A 19,031-nucleotide genomic window follows, 5' to 3' on the forward strand; every position below is an offset into this window, starting at 1 on the left:
GAGATATCATGACCTGAGCCGAAACCAGGAGTCGGGCGCTCAACTGACTGAACCACCCAGGCTCCCTGGTATATGGATTTTTTTCACTCCAATGTTGGTCGACGGCACGTACTGCTTTGGTGTTGGCTTTTTTTTTTTTTTTTTTTTCATGCTGTACTATATCTTGGAAGGCAGTCCACACCGGAACGTTTAGATTTTCCTCACTGTTGAATGGCCGCATAGTGTTTCGTGGCCTAGGGATGTCCTAATTCATTTAGCCCGTCTCATACTGACTGACGTTTGAGATGCTTCCAGTTATAAGCAACAATATGATACTATCTTTATATACGGTGCACACATAGAAGTGTGTCTGTAGGATTAATTCCTAGAAGTGATGCTGGGTGGAAGGAGCTGCTGTTACCCTTAGTGTCAGTCTCTAAGAAGTCACATACTGAATCTACTCTTCCCATTTATGTTTATTTATTTTTTGAGAGAGAGAGAGACAAAGCACAAGTAGGGGAGGGGCAGAGAGAGAGGGAGACACAGAACCCGAAGCAGGCTCCAGGTTCCGAGCTGTCAGCACAGAGCCCGACGCGGGGCTCAAACTCACGTGCTGTGAGATCGTGACCTGAACCCGAGTCGGACGCTTAACCAACTGAGCCCCCCAGGCGCCCCTCCACCCTCCCTTCTGCAGGCAGATACTAGCTATTCACCTGATCATAGAGATCTATGTCCAGCGTGTTTTGTGAGTAAGAAATCAGTTAAGCCCTGGTACTGACAACTTGGAAAATTCTAGAACACCTCTGCTACTTCTCCTCTCCTCTCAACACCGCCCCTTCTTTCCCCATCCACATCGGCATGTGACTTCATTCCCGCGACGTGCGTCGGTGGAGATGATGTCTGAGCCTGGGTTCCTTAGAGAACAGAATCTGAGGCGAGGTTTTTATACCAGACTGTGTGGGAGCATCTGTTCCCAGGGCCGCAAGAGTGATGAGGAAAAGGGAGCATAGCAAGGGAAGGAGGAGAGCAAATGTGAGAGCATGCATCACTGTACTGGCCACAGCTTTTGCAAACACGATTGCTTCCTGTGTCTCACAGGATGTCTCTGAGAAGCCGAAAAAAAAAGCCGTATCATCTCTGAGCCTGGGGCAGGGTGGGGGGTGGGGGGCCGGTGGGGGGGAGGGGCACGGAAGGGAGGATCAAGCCATCTCCAGGCTGCTAAAGTCCCTCATTAGTCAACGTTTGCCCCTGCAGGGTATTAACCTCTTCTCTCTTAGGAGTTGAGCAACCTTCCTCCTTCAGCAGTTACAGCAAATGCTAGAACCCAAGGCAGCCTCCGTCGAGGCTAGAACCAAATGCTAGAACCCGCGAGGCAGAGGGCGGAAGCACGGATGCTGGTGCGAGGCCGGGCACGGTGGGTTCGGTGGGTTCGTGCCCTCCTGTGACTCGGAGCCTGCGGCAGCCACAGACCAGGTCGCTGCTCGCATCCCGGCCGGAAAGCAAGGCCAGTACGGGATTTCAGTGGGCACATAAAGTGAGTTTGGAGCCCACGGGGGCGTTGCCATATTTCGCTGCCCCTGATTACCTTATGGTGGCATCATTGAAGTCAGGATGCACCTTACAACTGACAGCATGTCAGAGTTTAATAGGCAGTTTTGTTCCCTCTCTTAGCGGCACGTAGTGGCATTTTAGATGAAAGACGGTAATTCATTTGGGCTGCTGCGTATCAGCGTGTCTCTTGATATCCTGGGCCCAGAAATGTTCTCACAAAAGAGGCACTCCCATCTCCTGTGGGAACGACCCATAAAAGGAAGAGCGATGAACAAATTCATAAATCAGGGACCTCGGATCTCCGTCGTTGGTAATAAACATTCACTCTAAGTAATATGACCATTTGTGGCTTACAGGTATCAGTGCTTGATAACGTTTGTCAAGGTCAAGTCCGGGCTGTGAAAGGAAAGTTCTTCCCTGCGTTCATGGTGAGTAAAGGCTTTAATGAAGGCAGAGCTCCATGCTGAAGATTGACGCCTCATTCACCTTAACAAAAGTACGCTAACAGCAGGAGTCCATCCTTCTTTTAAAAATTGTGTATGAGTGTATTTACCCAGTATGCTTCAGGTTTGTACTCATATTAGTATCCTAAATTGTGATGCTCTAAAACGCGTGTTTAGAGTCTAAATCCTTTATATTCCTTTTTTTTTTTACATTCATTTTTTTATGTTTTGAAAGACAGAGAGCGCAAGTGGGAGGAGGGCAGGGGGACAAAGGATCCTAAGCGGCTTCCACACCGACAGCAGTGAGCCTGATGCAAGGCTTGAACTCACGAACCGTGAGATCAGGACCTGAGCCGAAGCTGGACACTTAACCGACTCTGCCACCCAGGTGCCCCCAAATCCTTTATATTCCAAGCGTGGTGTTTGAACTAGCAGTATGGGACAACAACCTGGGAACTTGCTAGAAATGCAGAATCTCAGACCCCGTCCTAGCCCCGCCTGCTGAATCAGAATACATATTTAATATACAGGCTCCCACATCAGCTGATGAGTGGATAAGCAAATAAGGTCTGTCCACACAATGGAATATTACTGAGCCATAAAAAGGCATGAAATGCTGATATGTGGTATGACATAGATAAGCCCTGAAAACATTATGTTAAATGAAAGAAGTCAGACACAGAAGAGCACATATCGTATGATTCCATTCATTTGAAATGTCCTGGATAAAGCAGATCTATAGAGACAAAAAGAAGATTATTGTCTGCCTAGGGTATGGGCGAAAGGGGGCATCGGAGTCACTGATGATGTGTGAGGGATTTCTTTTGGGGAATGATGGAAATGTTCTGGAATTAGATAGTGGTGACGTTTGCCCAACATTGTGAATATACTAACCACCACTGAATTTTTGAATTTTATGCTATATGAATTTTATTTCAAAAACATTTTTAAATGAAGCCAACCTAACATATTGCCTGCAACCTTTAACAAATCCTAGATTTCTTTTGTTCCCACAGGACAGGAAGAGAAAATGCTGCTTAAGTCACTTTAGTAGAGGGGCACTTGGGTGGCTCAGTCAGTTAAGTGTCCAACTTTAGCTCAGGTCATGATCTCGAGGTTTGTGAGTTCGAGCCCCGCGTCGGGCTCTGTACTGGCAGCTCAGAGCCTGGAGCCTGCTTCGGGTTCTGTGTCTCCCTCTCTCTCTCTGCCCCTCCCCTGCTCATGCTCTGCCGTTCTCTCAAAAATAAGTAATCGTTAAAAAAAATTTTTTTTAATTATTCCAGTAGAAAGAAATGTTCCCCAAGTAATACAACATGAAAATCTTATGGCTTTATTTTGGATCATCTATGGAAGTAATGCAAAGTAAAAGGTTCCCAGTAAATAAAGTGCTATGTTAACATCATTAAAAGTGGGGGGAGGAAAAAAGCCAAAAATTTAAAAGGCATTTAAAAATAGAAACAAACAAAACAAAACAAAACAAAACAAAACACAAGCCTTCCCACCCCCCCACCCCCAGGTGATTCACGTAGCTATTAAGATTTGGGAAGTGCTGCTCTACATATCATGCCCTTGACTGCAAGACCCCCATGTCCTTCCTCACCCTCGCTCGGAAAACTCTTCCCTTTCCTTAGAGGCATCCCCAGATGTGACACTACTCCAGTTGTTAGCTTGGCCAGCCCACACCCTCCTCCGGCTGCCTGTGCGGTAGAGGCTGTTGGCCAGGTAGTGCCACCCCCCGGGTTAGGAGGGGGCCCCTCTCCAGTCCTGGGTTGCGAGGCATCCCTGCTCCCCGGAGAGCACGGCCGGTGCCCGGGGCCCCAGCCGGCCTCTGCTGAGCGCGGCTCTCCGAGCTTCTCGGTCTGCCTTCATAAGTGGCCGAAAAACACACGAGTCACCAAACTTTCCCCACATTGTCCTCATCGCTTCTTCTCACCAGGTACCTCTGCCCCCAAATCTCCACTCTCCTTCTTGAAACAAAAAAGTAAAGGACCTCGGATACCGACACATATAAGAACATCAAATGGAATGAGGAAAGAAGGGAAGGATTCCCCCTTCTCCCCAGAGATATCTCAACTGTAGCTTCTGCTTGGGCAAAATTTTCTAGCACGCATGCACAGACACACACACACACACACACACACACACAGAGGAAAGATATGTAGCGAAATATTAACAGTGATTTTTTTTAGTGGGTGGTAGGATTTATCTATTTCTCTGTATTTCTAACTTTTTAAATTTTTTAAATGTTTTTATTTATTTTTAAAGGAGAGAGAGACAGAGCATGAGCAGGGGAGGGGCAGAGAGAGAGGGAGACATAGAATTCAAAGCAGGCTCGAGGCTCTAAGCTGTCAGCACAGAGCCCGATGTGGGGCTCGAACTCAGGAACTGTGAGATCATGACCCGAGCCGAAGTCGGACGCTTAACCGATTGAGCCACCCAGGCACCCCTGTATTTCTAATTTTTTAAAAAATGAATGCATCTTACTTACATAATCATAAAAATAAAAGATTTTTTGTTAGAGGAAGAAACTCCCCATGGTGATGGAATATGTGATTTCAACATGCATTTTCAAATAGAGAATTTCTGTCTCGCAAAAATTAACCTGTAGGGTCACGAAGTCTTCCTCATACGATTCACAGTACACAAAAAAGTCTTTTATGAGTGATGTCGGGTTACCAGAGACAGGAAACAAAGCTGGTTCCCAGATCCTGGAAGGAGGTTGTGCGGAAGCCTTCTGGAAATTTCAGGCCCTCCTCCAAATGAGAACACATCTTTACAGAAGATATACTGTCTCCTCTGTAAAGAGGGAGTTTAGGAGAATTACCTCATTATCATACCAGTTGGTCATAATCCCCACCTGATCCTTTTTATCACATTAGGTATAGATACTTTGTTTTGAATCTCTACCAAGAAGGAGTTGAATTGGTTAATTCTCCTGGAAGTGGTTCAGTTTAAAAGGGTTTCAAGTAATTTTGCTCGTTTGTTATTATCGGCAAGGATGAAAGCTGCACATTTTGTTTCTAATTGTATTCTCTTTTAGGTGAATTATCTGAACGCTTTACAGAAAGTACATTTAACTGGATAATTCTAAAACACGGCATTAAAAACCGAATAGGGTCATTGAGAGAGATTTGAAATTCGGATGAGCAAAAGCTCTTCTTATGTTTGTGTACACGCCCATGGATTTTTTTTTAACAGAAATGGTGCGTTATTGGGGAATTTTTAAATTTCGAGTGTCTGACCTTTGCCACTCAAACTAGCTTAGGCAAGAAAGGAATGTGTATTGACTCATAAAACAAACTTAAGGCAAAGTCAGGGTTATTTCTGGCCTCAGTGACCAAAGACTCGAAGGCTCTCAGGACTGCCCCCCAGCGTTTGCTCTCCGCTTCCAGCTCTCTGTGGTCCGCTCATGCACTCAGACTGCAGTTCACCCAGCAGGAAACATGGCGGCCCCTTCCCCCAGCCTCCCGGCCTCCCGGCCTCCCATCTTCCCCTGTGGGAAAAGGCCTTTTTTCTTTGGTTCCAGATTAAGAAGTGCCAGGGAAGGTTCCTGACAGGCTCTGCTCGATACACCAGCACACTCTCTGACAAACTGTCATCGCAAGGTGGCACGGGGCTGTGACTGGCTCAGTCCGGATCAAGTACCCACTTCTGTTTTTTAATAGAGAGTGTAATGTTTATGTATTTATTTTGAGAGAGAGAGAGAGAGAGAGAGAGAGAGAGAGTACAAACAGGGGAGGGGCAGAGAAAGAGGGAGAGAGAGAGTCCCAAACAGACTCTGCGATATCAGCGCAGAGCCCGACGTGGGGCTCGATCCCACGGACCGCGAGATCATGACCTGAGCCAAAATCCAGAGTGGGACACTTAACCGACTGAGCCGCCCAGCCGCCCCTCAAGTACCCGCTTCTAAACCAAACCCTGTGACGGAGGGGAGGGTCATGCAAGGAGAGGCCAGCTCACATCTGAACCACGGGTGCTGTTTCCTCAAGAAAGATCGGGTGCTATTTCTTGTAATACCCGGGACCAGTGAGCTAGTAGACAAATGACAAGTGTTCACCACATACAAGTGTGATCATATTTGATGCACCTGTTTTGCCACATTTTTTTTTTTTACACATCTTTCATTTTTCCACGTTCTGCATTAGTTCAATGCTGATAGCATTTAATGGTGGAACGATATTCTATTCTGGAACCCGGACGTGATGACTGGAAGCGACCAAGACAAGGGCCTCCCACTAAGGTAGGCAGAGCAGAGAGACAGAGGTCATCTGAGTCCTTGCTGGCCCTCCCAGAGTGGCTGGACCGGTGCTATTTCCACGCTTCTTGATACCTGAGAAAAATAGCCCCTACAGGCTGAACGACAGTAGTCCCTTACACACAGCCAGGCGCAGTTCCTTAAAGAGGGGCTCCAGGCAGGCTGGAGCCATTAAAAGGAGGCCAGGAAGTTTATCACCAATGGGAACAGACGCAGGACAGTGCTAAGAACCCCAAAGAGACTGAAAGGGAAACTGAAATAAAAGAAATTGCAGCTGGGGCATCTGGGTGGCTCAGCCGGGGAAGGGGGGGGGAGACTCCGACTTCGGCTCAGGTCATGATCTCACGATCGGTGAGCTCAAGCCCAGCATCGGGCTCTGTGCTGTCAGCCTGGAGCCTGCCTTGGACCCTTTCCCCCCCCCCCCCCGCTCCTCCCCCACTCTCTCAAAAATAAACATTAAAAAAATTTTTTTAATGAAGGAAACCTATCAAAAAAAGAAAGAAAGAAATTGCAGCCTGTTTCTTTTTTGAACTGTTAAAGGAGACTGACCCATAGAGCATCCCTGAGTCAACGTGACGTAGTTACAGTAGTGTGGAAATGGCAGCCATGGATGAATCGGGCAGAAAGAGGGTCAGAAGTAGCACCCTGAGGCTTATGCTGTGTACCATGGAGGGTTTCAGAAATCTCCAAGTGCTCCCAGTAAGGGTGATGGGACAGGCTGAAACTGAGAGCCAGGAAGCCTCCCGAAGGGTCACCCTGTGGCTGAAGACCCGTGGCCAAGACTTCAGGGCAGCGGCCTAAGCAGGCACCGGAGAGAACGGGCCCCCAGAATTGGACGGGTCAGTGGCGATGAAATGAGTAGAGAGGCCAGGAGAGATCTGGTGAGTGAGCTGTGCGTGGGGTGAGCAGGAGTCGGTGGAGAAGGTCGGCTGGAGAACCGGGGTCCCTTCCCCCCGTGCGCCCCCTGCTCCCCGATGTCATCTTGGGAATGAGTAAGTGGAGAGGAGGCCGTTGGGGGAGACAGACAGCTTTCAGAGGGAGTTTGAACTTTAAATGGACTACGATTTGCCCAAACTTAACTATTTCAAACCTGAAAGAGCATGTTCTTTTTAACCAGTAAGCTGAAGAGCTGCCCAGTAATGAGAATCTTCCGAGGAATCTTAGTGCAGTCATGAAGACTTAAAAAAATGTGTACTAGGGCGCCTGGGTGGCTCAGTCCATTGAGCATCCTACTCTTGATTTCGGCTCAGGTCATGATTCCGGGGTTGTGGGATCGAGCCCCACGTTGGGCCCCATGCTGAGTGTGGGGCCTGCTTGAGATTCTCTCTCTCTCTCTCTCTCTCTGTCTCTCCCTCTAACTCTCTCCCCTGCTCATACTCTCTCTCTCTCTCAAATAAAAAAAAAATTCTTTTTTAATTTGTACCTCTGGGTCGTGCCGTGTACATTGTGACTGTCCCTCCCCGCTTCCCCATACGTGTAGATCTCTATTACAAGTTTCCTTAAAGAGGTGCCACAGGAGCTTGACAGAGCGTCACAAGGAAAATGTCCTAAAGTCCACTTCAGTCCTGTGGTAGCCGGTCTCCAAGGTGGCCCACTGATCCACGCTTCCTAGTATTCATGTCCTTGTCCCACACCGTACCAGGGGTGGTCTGCATGACCAAGGGCATTTGGCGGAAGGGACGGTATATCACTTCCAAGATTAGGTGAGCCTCTGCTTCTGTCAGACCGCTCGTGCTGGGGAAGCTGGCCACCATGTTGTGAGGAGAGGCCTACGTGTGAGGAGACAGCCTGTGTATGTGTGAGCTCGGAAGCAGATCCTCCAGCCCCAGTCAGGCCTTCAGATCATCTGCAGCCCCAGTCAGCACCTGGATGCAGCCTCACGACAGACCCTCAGTTAGAGACAGCCAGCTAAGCTGCTCGGATTCGCGAGCCACAGAAACCACAATAAATGTTGTTGTAACCCACGACGTTTGAGGGGTAATTTGTTACGCACCAATAGACGATATACTCCCTCCCTTAGAGGGAGTTAAAGCACCTGCTAAAAATCTCTTCTCATCCTCCATGAAGTCTTTTCCGCTTCCCTCCCCTCCTCCATTTCCATGCTGCCACACCTGTAAGCACCCAACTCCTAATAGGTCATGGGCCTGCTCCAAGCAGCCACCCGGGGTACATGGCCTCACTTCTCTACAGGCTGATTTTCTCATGAGACCGAGCTTCTCCTCCCCTTCTTCTCCCCACACATCTGATAACGATGAATAAAATGCTAAGAGAGCGAGGCTGGGGCAGAAGGAACGAGGCCAGAGGGAGAGGCAAGGGATAGCCATCAGCCAGATTCAGTGACTCTTCATGTACCTGCCCTCCACACTCCCTGACGAGCGGTTGAAGAGCCATAGAATCTTCCTGATGGCAGAATTCCAGAAAGACCCCTGAGGGCTCTGGAGATGCCTCTGATTATCCAGGTCCTGAACTGTGTTCCGTTTATGGGAGCCTGGCACTCCCTAGGTTTCCAGGGTGTTCCTTGCTGTTTCTGGGGTCCCATGAGATTTCAGTTTATCCCATTTCCATCTAACTAAAATATATCTGCTGAGCAAAGCCAGATGTTTGTTTACGGTGGGCAGAATTCCCCAAAATGCTATTGTGGTCATTTTGCAGCTGACTACAGTTATATAGCAAAACAATTGTGGTGCACTAGCTATATGGAAGAAAAAAAAAAAGAAGAAAACATTATTTGGTATTGCAGTGTATCTTCTATGGTTTCTCGCCTCTGTTGGCCTGTGAGCTTCAGGAAGGCAATGATCACATGTGATTCCTGTGGGTAACCACAATGCGCAGAACAGTCTGGAATGTAGAACGTTCCCAGTAAATATTTGTTGGAAGATACACCGTACACATTGAAGGAATGGTTGAACTAGCGCTTAAGGAGTCTTTCACATTACCCCTTGAGCTGGTAATTCTAAGAATTTTACAGTCCACCACAAAATGTTCTTCTTATTATTATTTTTAATAATATTATTTTGAATTTCTTCTTTATTATTATTATTCTTTTATTATTTATTTATTTATTTTTGAGAGAGAGACAGAGCACGAGCGGGTGAGGGGCAGAGAGAGGGAAACCGAATCCAAAGCAGGCTGTCAGCACAGAGCCCCACTCAGGGCTCAAAGAACCATGAGACTATGACCTGAGCCAAAGTTGGACGCTTAACCAACTGAGCCACCCAAGTGCTCCAAAATGTTTGTTTTTTGTTTGTTTGTTTGTTTGTTTTTAACTGCACTGAATGAATCAACAAATCGGGTAGACAGGTGCGTTTTCTACATTGTAAAGAAAGGCTTCTATTATTTTTTAGGTAGGGGCTCGCCCAAAGTGAACACTGGTTCTCACGTAAGACCCGGGAGGCTCCACAGTTTGGAACCCAGTACACCTTTCCTAGGCGATAAGACACCCAGGCCAGCCTCCTCTGGCTATTAACAGGTGTGGTAACCGATGGAGAGGAAATTGCGATGCTAATGGAAGGGGGCAAAACGTCTGTTTTCCGCTAAAGGCTTCTGCTTGGGGTTTCTTAATGCACAGCCTCAGTTGCCCAGGGATCTGTTGGTGGCAGACACCAGGCAGGCTCTGCCCCCCAGGATGGGGAACCCGGCACAGGAGGATCCACAAGGCCGCGGCGATGAGCTGCCCCTCGCTTGGCAAGGGCGAGGTGCCAGAGCGCGGGAGACGCCGCCGTTGGTACAAGGCTGCTCGGCGGCAGTCGGGTGAGGCCGGGTGGTTCGCATCTGCAGATCCCTCGCCGGGTGTGCAGTCTCCGGACCCCACCCTCTCACCTCGGGAGAAGCAGTTCCCGCGGTAGGGAGAACTGGGTTTTGCACTTGGCACCGCTGGGACCTGGGCATCCCCGGACTCCGAGTCCTTTGAAGCGGTCTTGTTCGAGACTACATTTCCCAGAAGGCCGCGCGGAGATTGAAAGCTGCACCAGCCTATGGACGGACAAGGCTTCTGGTCGCCGAAACTGAGCAGCCAATGGCAATGAGACAGGGGCTGTGTCTTCCGGCTGCGAGCGGTCGAGCGCAGAGTCCCACCTGTGTCCCCACAGCCCTGTCACGAATCCCGGTCGGGTTCGAGAAGGGACCGCCTCGGCTTTGTGGGCCGGGAGCGGCTCGGCGGTGGAGGACTCTCACTTTCTGCTCCATCCCGGAGCCGGGCCGGTGAGTGATGCGGGGAAGGAGACTGCGGCGGTCGCCCGGGAGCTGCAGAGGGGCGTGGAGGGGACTCGCCCGCCGCCGCGCTGTGGCCCCTGCCAGGTCGCCGCGCTCGCCTTTCGGAGCCCGCGGGTTTCGCTGAAGAGTGAGGAGAGGTGGCTGCGGCTTTCTGTGCCGTCGTCGGGATAGCCCATCCTCTTGATCAGTCTTCCCGCTCCTCGGTCGTGGTCCCCGGGCTTCGGCGTGCCTTGTGACCCTGTGACCGCGGCGCCCTGATTAGGGCCTGCAGCACCGCGAGGGGGGTGGGGGTGGGGGACGAGTGCCGGTCCCACCCGTGCCGTCATGTCCCTATTAATAAACCCAGCGAACAAGCCGGTGCCGCTCACGATGGCACTTAGTCACAGCACCTCGGCGCTCCGGGAGCCTGCGGGGTCACCTGCGGGGGGTGGGGGGATGGGAGACCGGGTGGGAAACAATGTTTCCGTGACCGTGGCTGTGAACTCTCCTCCCCTCAGTCCCGCTGTCTCCTGCAAGTGGGCCCTGCAGTTGTGTCTCCTCATGGATGCCGAAATAAAATGTATGCTCAAAACTTATTTTCAGTTTTTACCTCCTAATGACATTCCTTTCGTTTGTTGGGGTTTTAAAGCAGAGAGATGAAATGTTTCCTTACGGTTTTTAGGTCTTCAAAAACTCAGTACTTTATAAAGGACCGAGAGCAATGTGTGTAAATGCATGAGTATTTCCACGAAAAGTGCAAGAATATTCTAGTAGTAGCCAGGTGCTTCGATTGGTGTGACAAAAGACGAGAAAGAGGAAAGCTTCCTCGTTCCAGTCTGGTCCATCCTCCACTGAAACGCAGAAGTTTTTGTAGTAGATTCAGCTGGCTGACTTGTGTTTTTTTCTATTGGAAACTCTTTAAGCCACCCCTCCCCCCCCCCCCCCCCCCCGCGAACACACACACACACACACACACACACACACACACATCAAAACAAAACAAAATTCCATTTCTTTGTGACTCCTACTGCCTTTTACAGCACATTACTGTAAAAATGGTACCCAGAACTTTTCATGTTCTGTCTGATCTGTTCCTTGAGGTTGACACCAAATCTGCAAGCCAGGAAAAGTCAGCTGTTCTCATAGCTAATACGGGTATAATTAAATCCACAATTTCCTAGCTTGCGGAGGAAGATGTAGCTGGAGAGCTTTTCGCAAAATCAAGTCCCTCCCCCCAACACCTGCGTACTCTATCCTTTGTTTATCTTGTGCATCGTGGACAATTTGTTCCTCAAAAGGTTAATGTTTCTTGTAGCTGTGTTTGGGAGCTCCAGGCCTCACTTAGTGATGTGAATGTTGGCCAAGGGAAGGATTATGTAAAAACAAGTAAGAAAAGCAACCCTTCTATGGTTGACAGAATTTATCTCAGAACTATTCTATTGGGGGGGGGGAGGGAGCTGGGGTCTTTGGGTATACTGGTGGCACCGGGGCGGTCTTTTGGTTTTGAGACAATGGTTAGACTATCCAGAGAGCTTTTGATGCATACTGAGTTCTCCCGCTTTAGGAACTGATGACTCTCAATAATGTGGCTGGGGACTTCAGGGAAGAATGGGTTACCTGGACCCTGCTTAGAGAATGTTCTTCAGGGATACCACCCAGCACAGTTACAAGAATGGGCTCTCCCAGGGTAAGGATGCTACTCTCCTTTAGGTTTAAGACTTAGATCACGTGAGGGGCACCTGAGTGGCTCAGTCGGACAAGCGTCTGACTTCGGCTCAGGTCATGTTCTCACGGTTTGTGAGTTTGAGCCCCACGTCGGGCTCTGGGCTGACAGCTGACAGCTCGGAGCCTGGAGCCTGCTTTGGATTCTGTGTCTCCCTCTGTCTCCCCCTCCACTGCCTGCATTCTGTCTCTCACATTATCTCAAAAATAAATAAACATCAAAAAAAATTTTTTTTTAAAGACTTAGATCATGTGAGAGGGCCCAGGTCTGAGTGGTCTCTAGGGACGTTGATCTCTTAGAGCTAAAGATCTCTGTGAGATCTTTAATAATTGTTGGTTGCCTCCCTAGCAGAAAAAAACATAACTTCCTTTTTTTTAATGACTTACATTTTTATGGCACTTTATGGTTTGCAGATATCTTTGATATTTATTGTTTAATTAGTGTCTCACCATAGGGGCCCCTGAGTGGCTCAGTCGGTCGGGCGTCCGACTTCGGCTCAGGTCATGATCTCACGGTTCGTGGGCTTGAGCCCCGCGTCGGGCTCTGTGCTGACAGCTCAGAGCCTGGAGCCTGTTTCAGATTCTGTGTCTTCCCTCTCTCTCTCTCTCTCTGCCCTTTCCCTGCTTGAGCTCTGTCTTTCTCTGTCTCTCAAAAATAAATGTTAAAAAACATTAAAAAAAAAAGTATACTAATATATACTCATTGAAGAAAAAGACAAACAAAATGAAACCAAAAGTCCCACTCCATCCCACTTCTGAAGAGTTACTGTCCTTCCAGCCATTGTCCTAAGCACAGATATAATTAACAAAAACAAAAGAGAAAAAATTGGGATCATACTGTAAATTCCGTTGTGCATCTTACTTTTTTATACAATACATTGTATTGTAATACATTCCGACAACAATAACTGTTTTTCTATACATTGCTTCAAAATAATCACTTAGTATTTTATTGTATGGAATACAATAATTTACATTAGATTGAACCATATATTTGACCATTTTTAAGCCGCTTTTTAACTTATACAATGGCAATTAAAAAAAATTTTTTTTGAAATTTATTTATTTTGAGACAGAGAGAGAGCACACTCAGGGGAGGGGCAGAGAAAGGGAGAGACAGAATTTCAAGCAGGCTGCACACTGTCAGCACAGATCCCGACTCAGGGCACGAATTCACTGTAAGATCGTGACCTGAGCCGAGATTAAGAGTTGGACGCTTAACCGACTGAGTCACCCAGGCGCCCCTACACTGGCAATTTCATATGGCTTAATCAAATATAATTATTCCTTTGTCATAGGACATTTAGGTCCTTTCCAGATCTTTACCAGTATTGCGATGAACATCTTTTAGCTGTCTTTTTTTTTTGGGGGGGGGGGAGCGGGGAATATGGTTTCTTAAAGTATAATTAGTTAATAATTAGGTAATAGATCTTTTGCACAACTTTATTTTTTAACTTTTTATTTTTCATTTTCTTAGAATTCCCAGAACTAGAATTGCTGGGCCAAAGAATAGATATCTTTCTATAGTATTTGATATTTTTGCCAAATGCCTTGCAAAATGATTGAATTCTTTATTCCTTCCTACAAGCATTATATGAAAGTGTCCATTTCTATACATCCTACCTATCATGGTAGGATAATTTAAGAGTCTGGGTTAAATAATAGTGATAGCTAACATTGAAGAGTTCCCACTTAATCCTTACAACAATACTAGAAGGTAGGTCTTATCATTATCCCTGTTTTATAGATGATGACCCTGAGACAGAGAGTTTAAGTAACTTTCCTGAGGTCACACAGCTAGTAAGAGGAAGGGTTAAGATTGACTTGTAGGCAATATAACTGAAATTTGCACTCTTTTCCTCTACATTGTATTGCCTAACTGTATCATTGTTTTAATTTGAATTTTTCCGGTTAATGGTAAGGTTAAAGATTTTTCATATATTTATAGATTGCGTGTATTTGTGTGTGTGTGTGTGTGTGTGTGTGTGTGTGTGTGTGTGTGTGTGAATTGCCTATTTATGACCTCTGCCCATTTTTTTTTTCTTACAAGTGTTTGTCTTTTTCTCATGGTTGTATCTACTGCTGCCTTTCTGGGAAAAGTTTAAAGCCCGACATTAGAGTTAACTTCCTTGATTCTTTCTAAGGGTGAGGTCTTGGCGGCATTGTTTCTGAGAATATTCTCTCTCTATCTGAATTTAGCCTTGTGCCTTCAGAGGTGAATTATTGTGCTCACTCTAGAGTTTCTGTCACCCAAGTCTGGTGTGTGTGTGTGTGTGTGTGATGAGAGGAAAGGGGCTTTTTTCTCAGCCCCTTGGGGAGATAATCTGTTTTATTATTCCATCTCATTGTTTCACTGAGACCAAACATACATTAGCATCTCCCTGGGTGTTGTCCTCTGCTTAGGGAAGAAGGAGGGCTTGCCTTTTGGTCAGGCTTTGTATGGCTGGTTCCGATTAATATGCTATGTTCACCTTCCTGTATAGGATTTCCAGACCAAGTGTGATTTCCCAGCTGGAGCAGAAAGAAGAACCGTGGGCGCTACCGCTCCAAAATTTCGAGGCAAGAAGGATCCTACAGGAAAGTCACACAGGTGAGATGTGACTATTACGAGGTGGGAAGAAATCTAGCCCTTGCTTAGATGAAGAATTTGGAATGCTGCCGTAGACTTCTGTTCTCACTTTTACAGGTTTAAGCTGGACTTCTTGGGCAGTCAGTAACGGACCAAATAAAGTCTTCATTTTGTTCATTTATTTAAAAAAAAATTGTTTTAGGGGCGCCTGGGTGGCTCAGTCGGTTAAGCAGCCGACTTAGGCTCAGGTCCCGATCTCACGGTCTGTGGGTTCGAGCCCCGCGTCGGGCTCTGTGCTGACTGCTCAGAGCCTGGAGCCTGTTTCAGATTCTGTGTCTCCCTCTCTCTCTGCCCCTCCCCCGTTCATGCTCTGTCTCTCTCTGTCTCAAAAATAAATAAATGTTAAAAAAAAATTTTTTTTTAATTGTTTTACATTTATTTATTTTTGAGAGACACAGAGAGACAGAGCACAAGTGGGGGAGGGGCAGAGAGAGAAGGAGACAGAGTCCGAAGCAGGCTCCAGGCTCCAAGCTGTCAGCACAGAGCCCGACATGGGGCTCGAACCCATGAACCGTGAGATCGTGACCTGAGCCGAAGTCGGACGCTTTGCCGACTGAGCCACCCAGGCGCCCCCCCTTTTTTTTTAATTAAAAAAAGTTTATTTCTGAGAGAGCGTGAGTGGGGGAGGGGCAGAGAGAGGGGGACAGAGGATCCGAAGCAGGCTAGGCGCTGACAGCAGCGAGCCGGACGTTGGGCTTGAACTCACGAAGCACAAGATTGTGACCTGAGCTGAAGTCCCTTCCTTTTATTTTTTTTAAGTAAACTCTTTGCTCAACATGGAATTTGAATTCACAACTCCGAGATCAAGAATCGCAGGCTCTACTGACTGAGCCACGCAGACGCCCCTGAAGTCTTCATTTTAAATAAGCATTTCACTTTTGTCTATACTGTAACATCTTTGAAAAGAGTTGCCGGATTTGGACAATATGTGGCATATGCTCTTGAAGGATATCAAGGTTACTTCAAGAGTCATCTTAAGGGGCACCTGGGTGGCTCAGTCGGTTAAGCGTCTGACTTTGGCTCAGGTCATGATCTCGTGGTCTGTGAGTTCGAGTCCCATGTTGGGCTCTGTGCTGACAGCTCAGAGCCTGGAGCCTACTTGGAATTCTGTGTGTGTCTCTCTCTCTCTGCACTTCTTCCGCTCACACTCTGTCTCTCTCTCTCTCTCCCTCAAAAATAAACATTTAAAAAAAAGGATTCATCTTAAAAAGGGTTTAGGAATTTAGGTTTTGTAAGCTTGATAAACTTCACCGAGTTCATCTGGCTGGTTCAGTCAGTATAGCCCATGAGTCTTGATCTTGGGGTTGTGGGTTCAAGCCCCACATTGGGTATAGAGACTACTTAAAAATAAAATCTTTGGGGCGCCTGGGTGGCTCAGTCGGTTGGGCGTCCGACTTCAGCTCAGGTCACGATCTCGCGGTCCGTGAGTTCGAGCCCCGCGTCGGGCTCTGGACTGATGGCTCAGAGCCTGGAGCCTGTTTCCGATTCTGTGTCTCCCTCTCTCTCTGCCCCTCCCCCGTTCATGCTCTGTCTCTCTCTGTCCCAAAAATAAATAAACGTTAAAAAAAAAAATTTAAAAAAAAAATTAAATCTTTGCACCAGCAAAAGCGGCTGTATAATATAGATATGATAAAATAGATGGGATACGCCAGCCTGTAGTATAAAAATAAAATAAAATCTTTAAAAAAGTAAATAAAACTTTTCACAAGGTTTAAAATCAGAGTAGTCAAATTAAGTGTAGTCTGTTGCAAAACCACTAATCTCAGTCTTCCTCACTGCTTTCTGATGTTTTTCCCAATAACTGGTTAACTTGTGTTGATTTTTCAGACTTTGAGAATCAGGTGACCAAACTCAGTCGGGACATTTCAGAAGCAGCAGAACGGTGTGGAACATCCTCAGAAAGGGCCAATAAGGATATTTCTCCTCCTCCTAGTTGGGGAGGAAACTGGGAGAGGGACCTTGAGTCAGAAGGGGAACACGGGACCCGCCCGGGAGAGGGCCAGCCGGAGCCCTTTCCGCAAGAGAAGGATTTAAACGAGCTCCTGGATGGATACGCAGGAAAGAAGCCCGTGTGTGCAGAGTGCGGGAAAAGCTTTAACCAGAGCTCCTATCTCATAAGACACCTACGAACCCACACTGGCGAGAGGCCTTATAAGTGCATCGAATGTGGGAAAGGCTTCAAGCAGAGTTCAGACCTTGTCACCCATCGCAGAACGCACACGGGAGAGAAACCCTACCAATGCAGCGGCTGTGAGAAAAAATTCAGCGACAGCTCTACGCTCATCAAACATCAGAGAACCCACACAGGCGAGAGACCCTACGAGTGCCCCGAGTGTGGGAAGACCTTTGGGCGGAAGCCACACCTCGTCATGCACCAAAGAACCCACACGGGAGAGAAGCCCTACATGTGTCTCAAATGCCATAAAAGCTTTAGCCGAAGCTCAAACTTCATCACCCATCAGAGGACCCACACGGGCGTGAAGCCTTACAGGTGCAGCGACTGTGGGGAGAGTTTTAGCCAGAGCTCAGACCTGGTGAAGCACCAGCGAACCCACACGGGAGAGCGGCCCTTCAAATGCGCAGAGTGCGGAAAGGACTTCCGAGATAGTTCTCACTTTGTAGCGCACATGAGTACCCACTCGGGGGAAAGGCCTTTCAGCTGTCCTCACTGCCGCAAAAGCTTCAGTCAGAGCTCACACCTGGTCACGCACCAGAGGACACACACAGGTGAGAGGCCGTTCCGGTGTGACAACTGCGGGAAGGGATTTGCCGACGGCTCTGCCCTCATAAAGCACCAAAGGATCCACACGGGGGAAAGACCCTATAAATGTGGCGAGTGTGGGAAGAGCTTCAACCAGAGCTCCCACTTCATTACCCATCAACGAATCCACGCAGGAGACAGGCCCTATCGCTGTCCCGAGTGCGGCAAAACCTTCAGTCAGCGTTCCCATTTCTTCACACACCAGAGAACCCACACAGGGGAAAAACCTTTCCACTGCAGTAGGTGTGACAAGAGCTTCCGCCAAAAAGCACATCTCTTATGCCATCAAAACACCCATTTGATCTAGGAAATGGTCCGCTGCCCCTTCCAGATTTTCATTTCTCTTGTCTCCAAGTGCTCCATGTAGAGAAAGCCTGAACCTGGGCATCAGAGGCTCAGGTTGGGCCCCGGTCTGTCCTCCGTCTTCTTCCCTGCTTTAATGGCGGAGATAAACTCATAGGCACCAAATAATATCCTGAACACAAAAGGCATTCCTTCAGTGTTTTTGACGGACCTTAGGGGTGAGTTTGACGGTTGATGTTTGGTAAGTAAAAGAGAAGTGAGATAAATGTGGCCACATTATCACTGTTAGTGAATAATATTTGAGATCTTATCATAAGCCCTTAATACCGTATAATGGCTGGCCCTTAAAAGGCGCTCGGTACGAAGTTGGTTGCGTTTAACTAGCCTTATAACTTGATAAGGAATCCGTTAGTGCAGCCCCGCAAGCCCAGAACTTGCCAGAAATGAGATTGCCACTAGAAGATTTGGGGTGTGAACACAGAAAACAGAAAACACTCTCCCAATCCAGGGCTGTGCAGGCATTAGTCACCAGATGTCTCATTGCCATGACGAGGCAGAATTCTCGAAGAGGATGTTTGTGGTCCTGTGATTTAGAGGCTGAAAGAATTTCAGAAGCTCTTTGTACAGCCGTGTATGAGGTACTCCCACTGGAGGTTTGCTGTCATCTGAGGCACAAATATCCCGCGATGAACAAGCCCAAGGGACCCGGAAGGAGACTATAAAACTATGGAAGCAACATTGCTGTTAAATATTACAGGGATCCTTCCTGGCATTTAGCTGAAGGAAACAACTCCTGTCTTTGAATCGCCTGGGTCATTGGCCCGTGAGTTTTAAGTTACTGTGACTCCCTAATTTTTTTTTAAGAGTCATTCATTTGATGCACCAGTACATTTCTGTATTTAACTGAAATAAATTGAGGGAAGGCAGTGTGTTGGAAAGAACACTGACTTCCTTGAGAAGGTGAGGTGTTTGAGATCCGGCCCTGACATTTAATTTGGCCGGACTTTACCTTCTCTCAGCCTCTACCTTACCTACCTCACAAGATTGTTGTGAGGCTCTAATGCGCACACATGCACACACACACAAGCACTTTGTTGTTATATTATAAAGTAATAATATCTCTAAAGTTCAGTGTTGCAAATGTCTTCCCTCCAAGGAACTCTGGCTAATATTTCCCAGGTGTCCCATTTTCTCTCA

The 19,031-nt window shown here is 47.5% G+C and overlaps 1 protein-coding gene across 3 annotated transcripts; it reads left to right on the forward strand.

The window, feature by feature from the left end:
• Nucleotides 1-10,095: 10,095 nt before the first annotated feature.
• ZNF774 (zinc finger protein 774) lies at nucleotides 10,096-18,798 on the forward strand. 3 transcript variants are annotated; one of them, XM_030317322.1, is made up of 4 exons: nucleotides 10,098-10,428; nucleotides 11,984-12,106; nucleotides 14,625-14,731; nucleotides 16,598-18,798. In XM_030317322.1, the coding sequence occupies exons 2-4, from the start codon at nucleotides 12,003-12,005 to the stop codon at nucleotides 17,836-17,838; spliced, it is 1,452 nt and encodes a 483-aa protein (XP_030173182.1). In that variant the 5' UTR covers nucleotides 10,098-10,428; nucleotides 11,984-12,002; the 3' UTR covers nucleotides 17,839-18,798. The 3 variants fall into 3 exon arrangements, with proteins under 3 accessions (XP_030173181.1, XP_030173182.1, XP_032449457.1); XM_032593566.1 differs by lacking the exon at nucleotides 10,098-10,428 and adding an exon at nucleotides 10,898-10,999; XM_030317321.1 differs by lacking the exon at nucleotides 11,984-12,106 and having other exon boundaries at nucleotides 10,096-10,428.
• The last annotated feature ends 233 nt before the right edge of the window (nucleotides 18,799-19,031 follow it).

The sequence above is a fragment of the Lynx canadensis genome, chromosome B3 (assembly GCF_007474595.2).
Source record: "Lynx canadensis isolate LIC74 chromosome B3, mLynCan4.pri.v2, whole genome shotgun sequence".
Taxonomy (NCBI): Eukaryota; Metazoa; Chordata; class Mammalia; order Carnivora; family Felidae; genus Lynx; species Lynx canadensis.

Bases quoted from the DNA above. Each gene is read 5' to 3' on its own strand.
- ZNF774 (XM_030317321.1), top strand. From the start codon at position 10,244: ATGGCAATGAGACAGGGGCTGTGTCTTCCGGCTGCGAGCGGTCGAGCG. The intron at 10,429-14,624 runs GTGAGTGATGCG...CTTCCTGTATAG, and splicing joins TCCATCCCGGAGCCGGGCCG to GATTTCCAGACCAAGTGTGA. The intron at 14,732-16,597 runs GTGAGATGTGAC...TTGATTTTTCAG, and splicing joins CCTACAGGAAAGTCACACAG to ACTTTGAGAATCAGGTGACC.